The sequence below is a fragment of the Marmota marmota genome, unplaced genomic scaffold (assembly GCF_001458135.2).
Source record: "Marmota marmota marmota unplaced genomic scaffold, marMar, whole genome shotgun sequence".
Taxonomy (NCBI): Eukaryota; Metazoa; Chordata; class Mammalia; order Rodentia; family Sciuridae; genus Marmota; species Marmota marmota.
Window position 1 is genome coordinate 16310731 of NW_025999977.1, and position 20583 is coordinate 16331313.

The following is a 20583-nucleotide window of genomic DNA, read 5'->3' on the forward strand; positions in this document are numbered from 1 at the left end:
TCATGAAATTTTAGAACTGGAAGAAAACTTTCAAATCTTGTCTAACCATTTAGAGAGTATGGATGTGAAAGGAAATAAAAGATGTCTCCAAATGAAATTGCTTTTCAGAAGCAAAGCTTTTAAACCCCAACTGTTTCATTTGATGATTAAAAAAAAAAAGATGATTTAAAAAAAAAAACACCTCAGATTTTGAAGCCAGGAGTACTAAAAATAGAGTTTGGTTAGTTTGTTGCAGTCATCAGCCCCTGGACCGGACAGTGGAATCTAGTTGCTATAATCTGACATCAGACACGTTGTTAAACCTGTCTTCTATTGTTTGCATCTCCTAAGGTAATGGTAATGATCTCATAAGGGTAAGAGGGCTAAAGGAATTTATGAAGTTGTAAATAGTACATTTGTAAAGCATATATTAATATTTGTTAAAGGCAGCAGTGGTTAAAATAATAATGGTCAGTTTTATTAATAGGTATAAAAGTATGAGGAGTCCTCCTTCCCAAGATTAATTATGGCCCTTAAACATTCATCACTGGGCAGATAAGTACCTGATCCTTAAAATTCTAGAGGTAATATTTTTGGTACCTGAAGTCTAGTTTCCCAGATAAGTACTCCCTGTCCCATCATTGCTCATCAGATGTGTAATATATATATATATATATAAATATATATATAAATATATATATATATATATCTTCAAGCACTTTTGTTAGTACTTTAAAACCAATTTTAATAGTTAAGCCTTGTCAGTTTTCCCTTTTAAAAGCTAAATAACTTCAGAGGTAAATGAATATTAGAGCTGGAGAGGTAAGGGATTATCTTTGGCATGTTTTCTGATTTCAGAGGAACAGATTAACTTGTATTGTAATCTACCCCCAACCCCCCAAAAAAAGATATTGAGTTAGGTTTCTGTAATTGAATTGAGGCTGGTGAGTTGGAGTCATTGAGATATTTTTGTTTAGAGTATGTGCTGTACCTCTAGTATGTAGGCAGTTTAGACAGATGCTTTTTGAGGAAATGTAATTACAAAACTTTACTTGAATTATGCTTATAATAGGCTCTTGTTTTCTTATAGTTTGCAGTGTTGATGTGGGTATTTACCTATGTTGGTGCCTTGTTCAATGGTCTGACACTACTGATTTTGGGTAAGTCTGCAAAACCATTGGAATAAAAAAATTGCAGTGCAAGGAGCTTAAGACATTGTAGTGTAGAATATTCTTAAAAATGATGTAAATTTGAGGTTGTGATGTCTTTAAATAGGTGAACAGATACCGTAGTTATTGAAATATACTACTTTAGTTCCTGAAGACTGCTCCACCTAACTAACCATGTAAATCAGAAAATGTGTAGCCTTACCTGATGGTGCAGTCACAAGTCTAATCCGGAAAAAAAAAAAACAACAACAACAGTGTGATATGATTTGAAATTGAAACTAGGCATAGTTCCTGTAGCCTCACTCAGGTAATTTGTTCCTCTGGAGTGGTACTTTAGATACATCTTGTATATTTGTTTGTTCATTAGGAACACTGCCTGAGTGAGTGTTTCCAGTTTGATAGTTTAATGTTTGTACCCTGAATTGTTCTACTCCTTTAAAGTTTTGAATTTCCTTTTACAGCTCTGATTTCACTCTTCAGCGTTCCTGTTATTTACGAACGGCATCAGGTAATTTCTTAATTGTAATTTAAGAATACAGAGCTCACTCCAAAACCTTATAAAAAGCCTTTGTTGGCACTTAGTAATGCTTAAATAAGATACATCAGCAATGATAATTTTCTAATAATCCTTTTTATTTCCGTTTTCAGGCACAAATAGATCACTATCTAGGACTTGCATATAAGAATGTTAAAGATGCTATGGCTAAGTAAGTATAATCCGCAACTTTTCTAAGGATGAAGTGTGCTGGTTTGAAAATACTATAATCTTTTCATGTTACAGGCATAATGAGTAGCAAATCTCCATCAGAGTGATAAGGGTTGGCAAAATATTTTTTCCTGATATTAACATCATTATTTTCTAGGTTTATTTAGGCATTTTTAATCTGTGAGGCAAAGGTAGCAAAATGATAGGTAATAATTTGGCAGCTTTAGGACTTCCTTTCTTGTATAAGCTAAATAATATATAAGTATCTGTGGGGAAAAGTACCCAGTGATGATAATATTTAGGAAACATAGCCATTTTTTTCTTCTTTATCCCAGTTAACTTGTACTTTAATGAAGCACTCAATTGCACTATGACCTTCTTGAGTGAGGTGCAACTTAGTTCCTGTTTTTTTAATATGCAAATATGTGTGATCTTCAGTGTTTGCATTTTAAAACCAGTTTTCTGAAATATTTCTATTGAAATAAAATTTTTCAAAAAAGATATCATAATGGTATTTACCTTGACCATTTTTCCCCTTCTTTTCATTTGTAGAATCCAAGCAAAAATTCCTGGATTGAAGCGCAAAGCTGAATGAAAAAGCCCAAAACAATTAACAGTAGTTCATCTTTAAAGGGGATATTCATTTGATTACATGGGGGAGGGTCAGGGAAGAATGAAACCTTGACATAGCAGTGCAGTTTCACAGATCTTTATTTTTAGCAATGCACTGTTTGAGGAAAAATTACCTGTCTTGACTGCCATGTGTTCATCATCTTAAATATTGTAAGCTGCTATGTATGGATTTAAATTGTAATCATATTTGTTTTTCCTATATGAGGCACTGGTGAATAAAAAGTAATCTGAGAAAACTGTATATTACACTTTGTTGCAGGTAGTTTTGCTGTATTTGGGGGAAGTTGCAGAGAAGGTGGAGCAAGAATAAAACCCCTTTTCACAGTTTGTGCACTGTGTATGGTTGTGTAGATTGATGCAGATTTTCTGAAGTAAAATGTTTAGATGAGATCATACCACTAAAGCAGGATTGAAAAAGCTTTGCCTTTTTGGTATGTTCTAGGTGTATTGTGAATTTTACTGTTATATTAATTGCCAATATAAGTAAATATAGTTTATATATATCTATATATAGTGTTTCACAAAGCTTAGACCTTTACCTTCCGGCTGCCCCACAATGTGCTTGATATTTCAGTCATTGGTTATACATGTGTAGTTTCAAAGCACTTAAGCTAGAAAATGAATATATTTCTAGGAGCACTACCATCTGTTTTCATCTTGAAACAATGCCACATACATAGAACTCCAAAATAAAACTTCATTGCACAAAACTTACTGTAGTTAATTTTGTCACAAACTCTGGGTCTATATGGACTGAATCTAATGCTTCCAAAAATGTTGTTTGCAAATATCAAACATTGTTATGCAAGAAATTATAAATTGAAGACTTACACCATTGTGGTTTAAGCTGTACTGAACTAAATCTGTGGAATGCATTGTGAACTGTAAAAGCAAAGTATCAATAAAGCTTATAGACTTAAAATGTGTTTGGTATTTTGATTTCATAAAAGTGTGACAGATTGTGTACACAAAGGGTAGACTTTGCTTCAACCAGTTAGAGTGGCAATTTGTGCTTTTAGAGTTTCAGCTATATTTACTTCAAACAAAGGTCAAAGAACATGTTTACATAATCAAATTTATTTGACACCAAAATGTTTTTAAATTTTATACTTTGAAAATAAATTCATGCACCAATATTTTAACATGTAGAATACAGTGCAGGATTTATGAACATACATAAAATTATACCATACAAATGTTTACAAATAAGATTTAAGAAGTTTTCTTGACACAGACACTATTGCTCTTTAAATAGTTGTACATATCATTTCTCAGTTCATTTTTTTGTCTACATGGTTATTTGAATACAAGATCCAATTCAGTATGAAAGGTCAGTAGTACAATATAGGCAGACATGGTTATCACTCAGCATCACCAGTCACATGGTTACAGAAAACAATTAGAACTGCATAGGGACTCTACTGTGGGCCCAACAACCTATTAGTGGATTAATGTAAGGCATTAATAAATTGGCATATAAAAATAACTTAATGAGTAATCTAATCATTTAGAATGCTGAAGCACTTCTGTGGTAGATGTTAATCTATTCTTTAATTGAAAATGCTTCATTTCACCTTTTCTCTAAACTGACAACTGCAAATAGCCAGGAACTCAAGTTTCAGAATTTCAGTGCACTGACAGGACTAGTTGGCGTCTGTGCTTAGCCACTTTTCCTCTCAGTGATTGCTGTCAGCCCCATCCAACAGTTAGTGGTTGACTGTGTATAAGTTGACTTGAGGGGCTTCAGAGATGGCTTCAAATTAATATTGCCCAAACATATTCTGTTGGACAACTACCTCAGGAGCTCAAAGCTGAGTTATTTTTTTTCATAATTTTGATTCGGCAAATATTCTTCAGACTTAGGACTCTGTTCTGCAGAATTTGAAAATCTGGACTTGACTCTGTTCTGCAGAATTTGAAAATCTGGACTTGTCATAGTTCACCCCACTCGACCCCACTCCACCAGTGGTAAAAACCAAGGTGTAGCTTCAGGTCACCTCATGTGTTACCATTTAAAGATTTAACAAGACAAATCAGTTCAATTCCATTTGGTCATACTTGAGTTTTGTTTGTTTTCCTTTTCTGTTTTGTAATAGAGGTTTGTTTTACTTGATTTCTAGTTTGAATTTTGTAGGTTTGGCACTAATCTAATGAAAATTCATTCTACTTTCTACTGAACTTAAGTTCCTTTGCTGCTCACCTTCCTTATAACCACCATTTCTCAAGCAATTAACTGATGTCTGTCATTTACAAAGCCTTGACAAACACAGGACATGGATGACAGAGTGAATCTGCTAAGGGTCCTGCAGCCCTCCTCAGTTTTGAAGTTTTAGCACCATATGTAGAAAGGAGATAAACTTTGTGGGAGGTGAGACAGCAGCCCACACACTGGAAACTTTCAAAGGCACTTAATGGATATAAAACTGCAAAGGAAACATTAAAAAATTAAGTTTCTCAACTTGTTTATAACATGGCTCATTTGGTTTTGAAAGCTAGATGTGGCGAACAGGCTATTTCTAGTACTTCAGTGCGTCTAACTTAAGCTGTGTTCAACTTATTTGTAAAAATGAACATTCTTGAAGTATTATAGAAACAGAATAGCAAAACATCTTTTGTAAAAGTTTTGATGCAAATTAAAAGCTACATATTGGTTAGGGTTAACTGAGGATTTAAATTTTGTTATTGGGCTACATCATCAGGATTTGTCAATGTAGTTAATACATTTAGTTTTTAATCTCCTGGAGAGAGACCAGCAGACTTTACATTTTAGAACTTTACCTTCCCTCTTGGCATCACAGTTTTGGAGAGTCCAGATTATGGGAGCAGTCATAGAATTTCACTAGCATTTGGAGCTTGTGCGTGCCCGCAGCATCGTAGGCATTTCCCAGCAGCTTCGGCACCGCCTCGGCACTGCCTCTGCATTTGCTGGGTTGTAGCAGTAGCAGCAATAATAACTATTATAAGAAATTTCTGCATTTACAGACATCGCCACACAAATACACTGAAAAAGAGAGACCAAATAGTCATTTTTGTATGGCTGGACATACGTCAAATGGCAAACAAACAATCTTGCCAGGTGTTCAGGAATCAAGCTCAGGAGATGTATTGAACATTTTTAATAAACAAGGAATCTTGACTCCAATTAAGACTTACAGGTCCCCCCCACCATGGCTCTTTTTATTTAAAAAGGGGTTTTTTTGTTTGTTTGTTTGTTTGTTTGCTTTGGCTCTTTCAGCAGCTTGAGCGTCTGTGCTGAATGTGGTGAGAACTTTTGAAAACTTGACTTTACACTCCTGTTACTATCAGAAAGGTTTTATCGATGCCACTCGAGTTGGAGAGCTCTTTTGAGAGTTTAGCACAGAGCCAGAGATCATAGTGTTCTCACATGCCTACCAAGGCCTGTAGGCCCTGCATTTTTACAGTTAGTTCTAAAGAAGACTTGTATAGGAAACAAGTCACCTATCTCCTGCACTGGGGTGACCAATTGACTTAGGTCTCTTGTTCCTAGTTTGTTCAGTCTGACTGGTTCTCTGAATGGGTGTTTACACTCTGTAGCTGCCAGTACTATCAAGAGTTCAAGTGCCAGCAACAGTTGGCACTGCAAGGTAGCTCCTAGAGTCCTAGACAGGCATCAGAAAGCCTCGTTGGTGCCATGTTCTATGCAGTGCTTTTGGGTGGGAAGTAGATTCAAGTCTTATGTAGGTATGTTTACCACAACGTAACTTAGACTACTAAAGATATTAGAATACATGTGTTTTATATCCCTTTAAGAATTTTGCTTGGGCTGAATGGAAAACAACATTCATACTGCAAGAAAGTCTTCTGATATCAGATGTAGAAAATCTTGAGAATCACCTAGTCCTGTTCCTCCATGCTCTTAAATATCCTTGGTGAAGAGACAGAAGGCAGCTGCCTACTCTGAAGTGCTTAGAAGGCTAGTACTATTTGTGGAGCAGTTCAGTATGCATTCATCTAAATTACTGGCTTCCCCAGGCACAGCTCATGTAGAACCATGTGCCTCTTTCACACTAAGGTCAAAAGCTGCCCTAGATGGTAGCATAAATAGCAAGGTGGGGTTCGCCACTAACTAGCACTGGGCCTTAGTATTACTTCTCATCTGATCTCATGTCACACTGGCTAGCACTTGCCAAGGGCAACCTAGGCACAGTGTTGTATTTTGAAAACTTCACTTGGCTGGGGATTAATCATGCTTCCTAAAGACACTGGTGACTGGGAATTCTTAAAAAGACATGGATGAATTCTACTCTGTCAATGATGCCTGCCAGCTGTCCAGCCACCTTTGTACCTACCTCTCCAGCAATGATCAGAGTAGTTGTTGCATGACAGATTGGGTTGAACATCACAATCTGAATACCTTATACTTTAAAAAGTCCTTTCTTTCATTAGGACTCAGTAATATTTCCCATTTATTGTCCCACATCGTCAGCTCTTTGCCATGTCCCTGGCAGAGCCTGGCCCAAAGGATACCTGAGATGGGGAGTGAGAGAAGGAAGGCCTGAGGAGTCAGGACCAGATTAACCATGTTAGTACCTGCAGTCGTCTCCTCCAGTGCTGACCACATACTTGTCATCGTAAGAGAAACGGATATTTGTCACATGAGCTGAGTGACCAAAGTAACGTTTATGTTTGGCCTGTAAGAAAAGGAAAATGGAGATAGTTAAGGGATCCTGCTCCTCCTAGCAACTACAGAGCACTTTCAAGACTCACACCCCCATCTCTCCAGAACTTCTTTACTCGGGGGATTCCCACTGGGGCTGAACAGCATCAGCCAGCCAGCCTTTTGCTGACTTTCCTGTCTCATCTTGCTCCACTTGTGGCCATTTTGTCCACCTTCCATCATTCCTTCTCTCAGGTTCCAGAGGGAGATGAAAAGGTTAGTCACTGTCAGATCTTCACAGGGTTGGGACAAGATGCCTCTCTCCCCCAGATACCACCTGGATGTGGCCACTATATCCCACAGACTTCAGAAGAGCCCAGAAGCAGAACAGGGAAGTTACTCGAGAAGACTCACAAATTTTTCTGTGCAAGGAAAATCAAACAGCTTCACCAGCCCAAAATCATCTCCTGTGACAATGTTCAGGCCAGCATGAGTCACACACGCACAGTTGACATCAGCCTTGTCAGCATTTCTTGGCCAAATGCCAATGACTTCGTCCCCTAGAATGCTGTTCATCAGGAAGAAATGTTAGGGGGAAGACACATGAGCAAGTCCTGTGGACAGTCATTCCCTCCTAGGGATAGGAGGGATATTTTGCATAATCCAGTATGGTCATGTGGCTCTTCTGTCAAAGCATCCATCCGCCCCCCCTTCTATACTCTTGTGCCAGCTCTTACTATTACTTCTCTGTCTCATTCTCCCACACTCCAGAAAAGTTACCCCCATCATTGATTCTCTCCCTCTTCCCTCTAGTCCTCAATATGTGAATGAGAAGGAGAAGGGAAAGAAGGCTCCTTCAGATTCAAAAGTTGAATCTTCTCTTGCTGACAGCGATTCTGGCCCTCTCAATCCCTTCTGGTGACTGGAAGTTTCACTGTGTACCTGGGCTTGGCCAAGAGACAGGAATTGGCTGCCCTCTGAACTTCTTGGCTGGGATTAAGAACTTGGAGTGACTACATGAAAAAAGGACTTCACATTTCAAAAGCCCTGATCAGATCAAGCCATCAGCCTATACCAGTGCCAAGAAGTCTCCCCCCCACCCCACCCCACCCCCAGGGGGAAAAAAAAAAAGAGCTCTGCCTCTGTCTGCACTTCTGCAGATCCTGGCCATCACAAATCCAGAGGCAGAGCCAGGGACAAAAGGCTCCTTTATGGGCTTCCTTAAGAAGTGCTTTCTTCAGTTACCTTGTCCAGGAAGCCCAGGTGATCTTCTCAATGACCATGGCTTCAGTTACCTGCTTCCCCAAGGGGACCTCATGCACCTGGCGCTTATAGGCTCCTGTTGACACCTGCAAGTGGAAGGGAACCCGAGTTCATCAACTTTCTCAGTCCAAAGACTTCCCTTTTGGGGTGCTATTCTGAGGATAGGCCCAGACTCTGAATCTATAGGGCTTTTCTCAAAATCCAAGGTCAGATCCAGGCCACAAAGCCCGGGACCAGCCCACGGCAAAATTCAGAGCACAGGGTGTTTTTCCATCATTTTCTCACCGTTTCCCAAAGTCCTAAGGCAGTGGTTTCCCAAGTGATGCTGACAGCATCATCTGGAAACCTGTTAGAAACAAATTCTCAGTAGCACACCAGACCTGCCAAATCTGCCATTTCAAGAGTGGGGCCCAGAAATCTTAAAGCCCCCAAGTGTTTCTGAAACAGGCATCCCTGTCGTCAGAGAACGTGTGGTATGAAGATAAGGCAAGTTTTCTCATGGACAGCAGCTGCTGAAATGAATTGTCTAGGACCTGATCTAGAGTCTTCTATAGGAAATGGATCACCTTTTGCACAGTCAAGGTCATCTGCTAGCACCTGCCAGTCAATGGCTACTGCCTACATCTTTACCCCACTCTCTTCCCAGGGTGCCTCTACTCCAGCCACCCAGGCTTTCCTTCTGTTCATGTAATGAGCAGGGCTCTCATGCAGATGGCCTGGAACAGTGTTTCCGCCCCTCTGTTATCTACCTCCTACGCATCCTACAGACCTCAGCTTAAATATCAATTGCTCAGACAGGAAGCAAATCTAAATTCAGCACCTTGCTAAATGCTCCCCAGCACCCTTTACTTCGCCTTTTTCTTAGCATGCAATCACAGACTGTAATTAGATGTATATTTTGTAATCGTTTAATGCTTTATCTTCTCCGCAATTGATCAAGTTCCAAGAGACAGGGACCAAGCCCATTTTGTCTGTCCAAACACCTAGCATCATATCTGGTTAGGTAAATAGCTGATGAATGAATGAATGCATTCTCTCTCCCTTTGTGGTGAATACCTAACCTCAGGCTCACGAATACATAGTATTTGTTGAGTGCTGCAGAAATCTTTCTTTTGATTTCAGCTGTCAGTCCCAAGACTGGGACCCCTCTCAATTTCAATCCCTCTTCCTCACTGGTCATCTCCTTGGGGACCCAATGATGAGTTCTTACTCCAGATCCACCATCTGGAATTCAGGTCCCAAGCATGGAGGGGCCACACTACCCAGCAGATTTTGGAAATAAAATGAGTAAACATAAGTGATACAAGCCTTTGTGCAGCCCCAGAGGACTAGAAATTAAGAAGTTTTGAAAGGGAGATGGTGAGGGGAAGCTAAAGAGTTTCCTAGTTTGTTTTTATTTATTTATTTTTTTACTGAAAAAAATTAAAGTGCTCTTTACTTTTAAATTTTTTAACTATTCTAAATTTCTCTAAGCCTCTATTTCTAAATTTATAAAACAGAAAAAGTAAAAGTACTTAAAGGTTTCCTGTGAAGAGTAAAACAGCATGTAACTAATATAAACTATTATTACTATTACAGTTATTTTTGGTTGCCCTTGACATAAGTAAACCCCAGGCATACCTGAATGTATTTGCTATCCGCAGAAAAGTCCATCTGAAGGACAAAGCTTGGGATATCTCTGCAGTAGCCAGTGCGGTTCAGACTTGTGCCCTGAGTGAGGTCATAGAAGTCAACTGTGTGCTCAGAAGAACCAACAGCTAAGAATCGGTTGTCTGGGCTGATTCTAGAAAAAGCAATCCAAGAGCATGGCCCATGAGGAGGCTGCTTGGGGCTGGTCAGGCATGGAGGCTGCTCTTTGATAGACCTCCCAGGCCCAAAGGCAGTGAGATCCTCCTTGTGACCTATATATGGGCGGCTTCTCCCTACAGTCTGTGGAATTCAACAATTTTTCTGGCTCAGATCGCACAGAAGGAAACAACTGTGTGCAGCCTTTTGTAGAATGATATCATATCTTATAAGCAGTTTTGCCACACTCATGTGGAAATTAGCAAAGACACGTCCAAGAATGAACACGTGAGGGGGCAACCTTTCATAGTTGGCTTGTGAAAGTGGCCCTCACATATCTGCTCCTCATTCCAGCCACAGCCCTTCTGGAAGGAACCCACTGGTAGAAGACAGTCTGCTTATGTACCTGATATCTTGGATGGCAGATTTCCGGTCTCGTTTTTTCCCCCAGACTTTCAGGCTGTTCACCAACAAGATGACAAACTCTCCATTCTTCATGCCAATAGCCACCATGTCCCCATCAGGGCTGTAGGCTGCACACCTGGCTGCATGGCCCAGGTTCACCTTGTTGAGCAGCTTCTACATTAAAATAAGGAAAGTCCCCTGAGCCCTTGCCTCCTCTCTTGCTGGTCTCCAGGGAAAATTCTGCACCAGGCCAGAATACTCAGGCTGCTAGCCCCTGTAGGCCACTACACCTCCTGCTTCTCATAATAAATGTCCCTCAGTAGCCAGGGTAACAGCATGTTTGATTATAACATCTTGGGGGACAGGATGTTTTAGGACAGGGTTGGGCAAATTTTTTCCGTAAACTTAGGTAACCTGTCAAAATATTTCAGACTACGTGCCACATGATCTTTGGCATAACCACTCAACTCTGCCTTGCAGCACAAAAGTTACCACCGATAATACATAAACAATTGAGAGTGGCTTAGTTGTAGAAATAGGTCATTGGCCAGATTTGGCCATTGGGTCATAGATTGACAACCTTTTACTTAGGGGAAAGAATGTGAACCTCAGCACCTGCTAGCACAAATCCTGAGCTCTGTCACTTACTAGCTGGGTGTATTTGGGTCAGTCACTTCCTAGGTTTCCCATTTGCAAGGAAATTATATTAATATTGGTTTTGGAAGGTTTTTATAAGCATTAACAACCATGCATATGAAGTACACAGTAGGTATTCAATAAACAACAGCTGTTAATTTAAAAGTTAACAGGAGTGTAACAACTACATTTATGTATTTGCATGTCTATTTGTTGACCTTTGTACTAAATAACAGGACAAAAATTTAGTAGCCATTATGAGATAAAATCAGGTATTTTAATCATTAGAACTTAAGTACTTGTTTTGGATTAGATGAAGTGGGAAACATTTTTTCCCCTAGTCTATTCTTTGCTGTTTTACCTTTGTCTCAGATGAATTTAAAATTGTTTTTCCAACTTCTAAAAGAAAACTTCTTGTAATTTTGGTGGAAGTACAGTAGAAATGTGTGACATTTTAAATTATTTTTAGTCTTTCCATCCAGGGAAGATGTGATTTTTATTTTTTTAGATTTTGTGGGTTCTTTCATGTAAAGAGAATCATTGTCTCAATTAGATAGATTATCCCTGTACTTTATGAGTTCATATACAGACACACAGCTACAAGACAGGCTGGGTGTGTGAGGGGACTTTTATTATTAGGCTTTCTAACTTAATTATTGACTTTTGGCTGATGGTTTGTCCCACCTGTCCCCCATCTCTGGCTTAACACCAGCCCCCTCCTCACTATGCTCCCACTTTTGGGGTATCTGAGTTGGGCAGAGTGAGTCCCTCACCTTGTCAGCCAGGTCCCAGATCCGGGCTGTACCATCATTGCTGGCAGAGATGAAGATGTCCTTAGAAGGATGTGTGGCCAGGCCCCAGATCTCCCCCTCCATGTGTCCATCAATAAGGATATTAGAAGCAGCATTTTTTTCACCAACTTCAATTATTTCTCCATCTTTGGTTCCTACTAAAATTTTTCCCTGTTATAATCAAAATACTATTAGAAAGAGGACAACTGTAGGATTCCACTCATATGAAGCACCTAGAGAAGTCAAACCCAGAGAGATGGAAAGCAGAATGAAGTTGCCAGGGACAGGAGGGAAGAGGAGTTGGCATTTAATGAGGTCAGAGCTTCAGAGACGGAAAGTTCTGTGGATGGGTGGTTGCACAACAAGGTAAATGTCCTGTCACCAGACTGTACCCTTTAAAATGGCTGAAATGGTTTTATGTATATTATGCCACAATAAAAAAAAAACATTTAAAAACCACTATTAGAGAAACTTAGGAAAGTTGCTTTGCTATGTTGCTATTAAAAGAGGAAAAGCATACAGGTGATTTGCTTTTAACAACTAAACTGTCTCAAGTGGCTCCCTCCATCCTTCTTGTTTTGCCTTTTCTTCATCAACTACCTTGGGTGGGTTGAACCCAGAGTTCCTATCATCCAACTGCTGCTAGAATATTCCAGGGATTCACAACAAGCTCACTACAGGGTGGGGCAGCCAATCCTTGTTCTTGGACAGCTCAGACATTTAATAAGTTCTTCCTTGCGGGGAACAAAGATCTACTTCCTGACAACTTCCTGGTTCTGGGCCTACTCCTCCCTATGTCTCCCATAATTACTATCCCAGATGACTGTCATTTAACCTTTTTTAAAAATTTGTTCTTTTTAGTTATTTATGACAGTTGAATCTATTTTGATCTATTTATACAAGCACGGAATATATCTTATTCTAATTAAGATCCCAGTCTTGTGGACACACATGAAGGTGAGATTCACTGTGGTGTATGCATATATTTACACAGGAGTGTTACATCAAACTCATTCTGCTGGCTTTCCTATTCCTATCCCCCGATTGTCATTTAATCTTAAAAATAAAATTCCCAGTATGTGGACACCAACTCAGTTTTGCCTTTCTCATGAAGAACAACTAGAAAGCAAATTCTTAGGCTGATACCAATTTAAAAATATTATATACACAGGCTATTAAATAGAGGTTAAATTATTTGTTTACAAGTGCATCAAATCTCCTGGGGGTATTTAAGATAGGAGAATAAAGAAAACATGCAGGTTGAGGCTGTACCCCTGAGATTCTGATTTGCAGCTCAGATGTTTTTGATACTTAGCCAAAGTATGAGTTGAAAACCAATGGCCTTGAGCCAGACAGTTTGGCCCCAACATTCTCCCTACTGGCCTCATAACTCTAGACATGGTAAATTATTTAATCTGTTTGTAAGAATATAATCGATAATAGCAGCTGACATCTCCTGGATGACCACATGCCAGGTGTAACGAAGAGCACTAACGGATGATGTGCAGTCCTCACAACAATGGCGGGTGAGTGAAGGTTAGGAAACACGCCCAGGGTCACCCAGCCAGCTCTTCCTGAGGAAGTCACAGTTTACCCGGGTCCATCTGACTCAGCTAGGCTACACCCCACTGCAGTACAATCCACATCTTGAAGGTTTAAGAATTCCCTCTTTCTTGGCCAGGGCCCCAGAGGACAGCTCAGGGAAGACCAGCCAGGCTCACCTTGCCACGGCACACAGAGCGCACACACTCCACCAACTGGCCTGTCTCCAGTTGGAAGGCCCGACAGCGTTTCATCTCCTGGTCCCACAATTTTACGGCACCTCCTTCTTTGGTCCTAAAAAAAACAAAACAACAACAACAACAACAACAACAAAAAAACATGAAGAAGCACTCAGCCTGTTGTCCTAAGATTTCCCCATGACCCTTCCCCATCTTCTTCTCCCACTCCTCAAGGTCTTGGGGACCCAGGACCGGCAGGATATCCCCTACTGGTAGGCCCTGCTGATGAGCCATGGCAACCTAAAACGCCTTCAATGTACTGTCTTTGCAGAAAAGAAATCTGGAAAGTCAGACTGTGTTTTCATGACACCAACTAAGAATGTTTCTCTTGTCTTTGTGCTTCATTGTTCAGGCTTTCCTGTGTCACTGGAACTTCTGTCCCTTCTTTTCACTTCTCCTTCCTCCCTTCCCCTAGAGTTCCTAAGAGTAGCACTGGAAACAGCAGAGTTCCTGTTGCTTGAATGCCCCAGTTTATTTAAGAATACCTCTCACATTTTTAAACTACCAGGAACCCACCCTTCTACTTCTCTCTTATTTATGTGGTTTTGGGCCTCGGCCCTCTTAGAGAGCTGACAGACTGAACTCCCTAATGCAGAAAAGATAGGAGAACAACCATCTGCATTTTCCCCAAGTTCAGAAAGCTTCTGTTAGTTTCTCCCAAGACATTAACAAAAGACAAACTGCTTGCAAGAGGAGCTTCTGCTTACGGCCGCTCTTTCCCACCAGTCACGATGAGCCCGTCCCGGAGAGTGGTGTACATTGTAAACACGGGGCCTGTGTGTGCCTTGGCCACCAGCCGGATGAGAAAGTGGTCCTTCCAGACATAGACATCTCCATTGATGGCACCCGTGAACGTGAGGTTGTTCTGCAAACAAAGGGACATTTCCACACCAAGAGCACACTGGGTCTCTTCCCAAGCCACCTGCTTCCTTATTTCTCTTGAACAAGACCTGTACAGTCAATTTTGTCTTCTTCATTAAGCAAAGCAGAAGAATTTGCAGGAAAATCACAAAAAGCATAAAGCAATTACCTGGCTTTGAAATTCACCCTTTATAGTTGGTTTTGGGCATTTTATTTCCCCACTGAGTGCAGTGCTGTATACACAAGAGCATGGCCTGGGGGACATCAGGGGAAGGGCCAGCTTCAGCCCAAGAGGAAACTTTCCTGGGACTCATCTATAAAGTGGATAAATCCACACACGGAGGACCAAGAATTGACTGCATTCCAAAAAGTCCCTGGGAGCTTGCACAGGCTGAGGGACTCCAGAGTCACTTAAGGGCGGCAGCTGAGGGTTGTGTGGAGCAAGAGATTTGGAAAGAAAAAGGACCACCACCTAGCTGTGGAAATTATTCCCAGCATCCTCAGAGCTATGTATTCCAGGTCTGCCTCTGGAATCATCTCCTTCAGAGGTGTGTGTGTGTGTGTGTGTGTGTGTGTGTGTGTGTGTGTGTGTTGGTCCTACTCTTTCTGATCAGTAGTTTGAGGAAAACATGGGGAAAAAACTCACCCATCTGTACTAAGAAAAGGGAATAATGGTTACTAAGAAGCCAGGAGAGGAGGCTGGGGTTGTGGCTCAATGGTACAGTACTTGCCTAGCATGTGTGGGGCACTGGGTTCGATTCTCAGCACCTCATATAAATAAATAAAATAAAGGTCTATTGACACCCCCCCCCAAAAAAAAATGCAGCAGCAGCAGCAGCCAAGACAAAAGAGATAAGGTAGAAATGGGGCTTCTTGCTTTTTCAGCTTCTTGGCTAAATTTCAAACCCCCACCCTCATATCTGGGGAGAGAAGTGAGAGGGATCCCGGGTCTCTACTGGGGAAGCATCAGTTGGAACTCACAGCACCGAAGGCCACTGACAGCATCGTCTGCATCTTGGCAGCCTCCATGGACCCAATGACTCCTTTCTTGTAAAGCAGGGCGCTGCCTGCCAGGGTCCAGAACTTCATGTGTTTGACCCCGACAGATACAAACTGTGTGTCGGAGTCAGGGCGAAATTCCACCACAAATATGCGCTCCAGGTGACCGCCTCGGCTGGCAACCTTGGCACCTGTAGGGGTGACAGCATCCAGTGAGGCCAGTCCTTCCTCAGGGCACACGCTAGGCCAGGAAGCTACAGCCTAGATGGGTTCCCACCCCAGTGGGCCTCAGGCCCACCTCAGTGTTCCTTCAACAGCACCCTCTCCCCTTCACACTCTGTCTCCAAAGACTGGAGCGAGAGTATGTCTAGGTAATTTCCAGAGCTAGGAACTGCAAATGGGAACCCCAGCCCCTAACCCCACCTAGGTGTCCAAAAACAGAGCAGAAAAGGATGGCCCCAGAGAGGGAAGCTCCCAGACAGGAGGAAAAGGCAGAATGACTTAGGGCAGCCCCACCTCCCTACTCCAGCATCACCAAGGAGTCCCCCCACCCCCGCTGTCCCCCACAGGAAGCCAAATCCCCTTCCAGGGTACCAATGGGGACTCACATTCCTTTAGAAAACTTATTGCTCTCCAACATTTCTGAGATAGTTTTCTTAAAAAAAAATTCTCCATATTCCTTTTTACATTGTGGGTTTATTTTACCTTTAATATTTAATTCTGAAGTTTTTTCCTTAATCCATTTTTTGTAGTCTCCTGAGTTTTAGTTAACCTTTGTCTTAATCAAATCCCAAATCTACTATTTATTTACTTTCATGCCTCAGTTTTCTTGCTATAAATTTGGGATACTAATAGCTTTGTTTTATAAGGTGTTGAGGATTCAAAGGGATTTACATAGTGAAGCTTTCAGGGCAGCTATAATCATGCTGCTTTACCTCCTTTTAAAATCCCTTGGTCTCCATTCTTTTTTTACCTGTATTTTAAATCTACCTTTTTTGATGTCATTAATTTTTATTTTAAACTTGGTACTTTTTCTTTCAAGTTTCAAAATTTAACTTATTCTCAGGGTTTTCATTCCAACTTTTAGTTTCCCCTCCCTTAATTTTTTATGCAAATCTTTTTACCTCTCCTCTTATCATTTTGCATTTATTTATTTGTTTTGACCATGGCTTTCTGGTAGAATGGTGGTGGTGGGGTGTTAAGGCAGCTGGGCCTATAGCTGTCCCTCAGATGCTCCCTAAAGGAAGCCCTTTCTAGGAGGGGCCCAGGGCACTTCTCGCTGTAATTGTCTCTCTCCAGTTGGAATCCAGGACATACTGTAAAATATATCTCACTACCTTGGCTCAGAAATTTTTAAAGTCCATGGTCTCCAAGGTTATCATAAACAGTTAAAAGACAATAGACTGAGAGAAAGTGCTCGAAACTCTTATAATCGACGTTAATAATCTAAGAAGAGCAACAAACCATGAATAAACCACCTTCCCACCCCGAGTAGAGAAAGGATTTGAATAGGTGAATTAAAGAAGAAACAATCCAAGTGATCAAAAGAGATGGAAAAAGAACGAGATAAGATGCATGTGTTTTTAAGCCTCTGTTCTTTCCTTGTTTGAATCTCATGGGTATTTCTAACTATGGCGACATCTGTATTTCTCTTTGCATTGGCTTCTAGTCTGCTCACAGTGAATTACATAATCTTGTCTAGGACCCAACAGCATGCATTTTATGTAATAAAAGTTCATTTAAAATCCCATTTTATTCTATTATATACACACATCTTCCCCCAAGTAATACTTTAGCAAAAGAGGAAGATATAGTTTGCTCCGTTGTGATAAGAAAAGTTTTTGTAAACCTCTCCAGACACATGTTATTTATTTGTAAGTAGGACTTGATGTGGAGGAAAAGGCACATTAGAGAAGTAAGGGAGAGGAGGGGACATGTCCACAGTCAACTGGGAGGAGGTGTGGCTGGGAACAGGCTGCTGGATGTTACCACTGGCTCAGAACCCTTCTGCACAGATTGATTCCAACAGAGACAACAGGAGAACATTACCAAAGAGCAGCCTTCTGTTCTCTCTGGGAGCTTATTTAAAGACCTGGGTCCTCTAGTCCTCCCTCAGGAGGTCAGAAGAGGCTCCAGGTAAGCAAGAGTCTGTGCCAAGTTAGGGCCAGAGCAGATTCTGCCTGGAGGACAGATGAAGGAAGTCGGAGAGGAAACCTGAACTTAGACAAGTCTGCGTGTAGGAACCCTGCTCTCACTCCCGCCCCAGGATCTGGGACTAGGGTCAGCAATGTAAAGAAAAGCATCACAAAACCCTAAGAAAGGGCTTTATGGTAAGGGATTTCCCACAATGTGTGGGCTCCTCATCAGGAAGTGAAGAGGGCCATGTCCTTGGAATGACTAGCAGAGGATGGAAAAAAAAAAAAAAAACAAAACATCAAAAAGGCATTCAGAGGAATTTCTCCATGGGATGCACCCTGCCTGACTGGAAGACATCTCTAGTCCTTCCAACTCTAAGATGCTACTACTCTGTAAGTTAAACTGGATTTCTCATCTGGCCCACTTGACTCACAAGGAATGAATCTACATCTACAGATAATCTACAGATCAATTATGGGGCCACTTAGACACAAAGGAACTGGTGAATAAGAAAATGAGAAGGGATAGTTTCCCAGGAACACTGTGGATCTAGCTACTTCCCATGAAATATAAGACATACGACTCATTCTTAACATCTTTCTCAAATGGACCTCAGGAAGGACTGAAACTGTCCTCCTAATGTGCCCATCTCTTTATAGTCCCTCCCTACCCCCTCCATGGGAAGATGAGGAGATAATGGGACTCTAGACCTCTGAATTGGAGAAGTGCCACCTCTCTGCTTGCCTGCTCAGCGTGTCCCAGATACCAGCTGCAGACAGACCTCATTAGTGTCCTCACTAATTGGATTTGCTTTTGCCAGAGCAGTACCTGACCTGAAGATATACTCAGAAGCCTGTTCATGTTTAATTGTAAGACCACCGTAAATTTAGTAGTAGCTAGTGTGTGTACGTGTGAATGTGTGCATGCACGCGAGTGTGCATGCATGTTGGAGGAGAGTAAGAAATTCATTAAATATACACCTTGATTGTAAAATGAGTCCCTATTCCAAAAAAGTTAAAATGTATAAATAAAAAAAAAATTTAAATTCAACTTTGCTTTGGAAACTAAGATAGTGAAAGCCACCCTACTTCCTATGATAAGGCAACTAAGGTGAGATGGCTGTAACAGAACCCAGGGACAACAGAAAGAATACTGAGGACAAGGAATTTTTTGTGAGATGTGAAGGCAGAAATGAGGATGCTGCCTGAGGAGGGGAGGCTGCCAATGTCGGTACTTCACCAAAGTGCCCAAAGACCCTTCACTAACTGGCCCAGGATTCCCAGGCCATCCTCCACCTGGCCATGGGGCCAAAGGACACAGTGACATCTGAGGAGCAGCTCTCCAGGATCCCAACAGTCCGGTTGCTGCTTGGCTAGCAGCAGTGCCTATGGTGGGCTTTGGAGTGAGGCCCATCTGGGTTCCAGCCCAGCCTGAGCCACAGGCGAACCCTCTGGAAGGTACAGAACAGCCCTACTTGGTTTACCTTCCTGCCATCGCCAGACAGTGATGGTGTGCTCAGGGTCCACTCCCACAGACACCAGCAGCTTTCCGGTGGCGCTGAAGTTGACGTAATTAACCCCCTTGGAGTGGAAGCACCGCAGCATGGAGAGAGTGTGTTTGGTCATGGCGTCCCATATGTGGATGGAAGGTGTTGTCCCTGGGTGTGGGGAAGCACAACAGAGAGCAGTGGAGCCCAGGCAATGCTTGTGTTTGTTTCAAAGTCTTCCTTAAACAAGTGTTTGGGGGACATTATGGCTAACAGAATAAGAGTCTTACAGTCTGACCTGGCCAGAAAATACAATGGAAAATTGCTATTGAAGGCAAAGCCCTATGGACACTTACATCTAACACACATACACACACCAACACACTTGTGGAGGATCTTATACAAAGAAAACTGGTGAGGTCAGTGATTTGTATCTGCAAGTCAGCCAGATACAATCAGCAAATATGATACATTGACATGATTTTGCTGTGCAGATTCAAACTACTCACGGATGGAGTGGCCTTACCTGGGGCTTCCGTGATATCACCTGCATTGGGTGGGCAATGGCAATGAGGAAGCATCAAGGGAAAACAATAGCTAAAATAAGTCATGTTTCCAATAGTGAAGCACTCAACACCAGCATCAGAAAGTTCCAAATTAAATTTAAAAATGGACATGGGTTCAATGGAAACAAGCGGAAAGGTACTTTTGTAAGAATTGCCTTTGAAATGACAAATTAAAAACAAATAACAAACAAACATTTTACAAATGTGACTCAGTCCACATTTGTCCTCGGCAGCTTCCTAGGGTACAGAAGAGCGGGGCACACATACTGCCATCTACCCTTGCTGAGCACAAGCACCAGGCTTCAAGACATGGGGGTCTTCAACACATGGGGCCTGAAAAATTATTCTTGCAAGTGCACAGAGATGGGGACCATCCATTTATTTACTCTCAGACTCTGATCTACCTTTCCTTTTTTTCAGAATCACCAATCGCTGAATGTGAGAACTTAGGTGACGGCAGATACATTTAAGGCTGATAAAATCAACAGCAACATCCACAAGGTGAGTGTCAGCTATGCACCCTCTTCTCCCAATAACTGCTACTAAGTTGACGTCCCTGTTCAGTTGCACGAGCCTCAGCTGCTGCATGGCCCCTACCTATCTGGCTGGTTGCCACCACGTTTCTGTACTTGGGGTGCTGGTTCACTGTGAGGCAGAGGATGTCATCCGTGTGCTCCAGGTAGAAGCTCTGGCTGCCTAGGAGAGAGGTGAACAGTGGAAACTAAAGAACTTTCAAGAAAACCCCATAGCTTCATGTGCAATTTTTGGA

General features: G+C 41.6%; 2 protein-coding genes across 10 annotated transcripts in view; one reads left to right on the forward strand and one right to left on the reverse strand.

Moving 5' to 3' along the window:
• Rtn4 (reticulon 4) overlaps nucleotides 1-3409 on the forward strand; it is a 65753-nt gene extending 62344 nt beyond the window's left edge. For 2 of the 4 annotated variants that reach the window (XM_048804340.1, XM_048804343.1), the window contains 4 exons: nucleotides 1070-1139; nucleotides 1610-1656; nucleotides 1797-1855; nucleotides 2407-3409. In XM_048804340.1, coding sequence (XP_048660297.1) covers nucleotides 1070-1139; nucleotides 1610-1656; nucleotides 1797-1855; nucleotides 2407-2449 — 219 coding nt within the window. In that variant the 3' untranslated portion in view covers nucleotides 2450-3409. The other 2 variants (XM_048804342.1, XM_048804341.1) reach the window with 2 other exon arrangements.
• A 135-nt stretch (nucleotides 3410-3544) lies between these two features.
• Eml6 (EMAP like 6) overlaps nucleotides 3545-20583 on the reverse strand; it is a 243002-nt gene continuing 225963 nt past the window's right edge. For 3 of the 6 annotated variants that reach the window (XM_015479665.2, XM_048804336.1, XM_048804338.1), the window contains 12 exons: nucleotides 20412-20510; nucleotides 19246-19419; nucleotides 15609-15817; nucleotides 14474-14631; nucleotides 13707-13821; nucleotides 11968-12156; nucleotides 10560-10732; nucleotides 9989-10151; nucleotides 8351-8454; nucleotides 7520-7673; nucleotides 7039-7139; nucleotides 3545-5488 (listed from right to left, as the gene is read on the reverse strand). In XM_015479665.2, coding sequence (XP_015335151.1) covers nucleotides 5464-5488; nucleotides 7039-7139; nucleotides 7520-7673; nucleotides 8351-8454; nucleotides 9989-10151; nucleotides 10560-10732; nucleotides 11968-12156; nucleotides 13707-13821; nucleotides 14474-14631; nucleotides 15609-15817; nucleotides 19246-19419; nucleotides 20412-20510 — 1664 coding nt within the window. In that variant the 3' untranslated portion in view covers nucleotides 3545-5463. Of the gene's footprint in view, nucleotides 5489-7038; nucleotides 7140-7519; nucleotides 7674-8350; nucleotides 8455-9988; nucleotides 10152-10559; nucleotides 10733-11967; nucleotides 12157-13706; nucleotides 13822-14473; nucleotides 14632-15608; nucleotides 15818-19245; nucleotides 19796-20411; nucleotides 20511-20583 lie in introns of those variants that run through there. The other 3 variants (XM_048804337.1, XR_007348069.1, XM_048804339.1) reach the window with 3 other exon arrangements.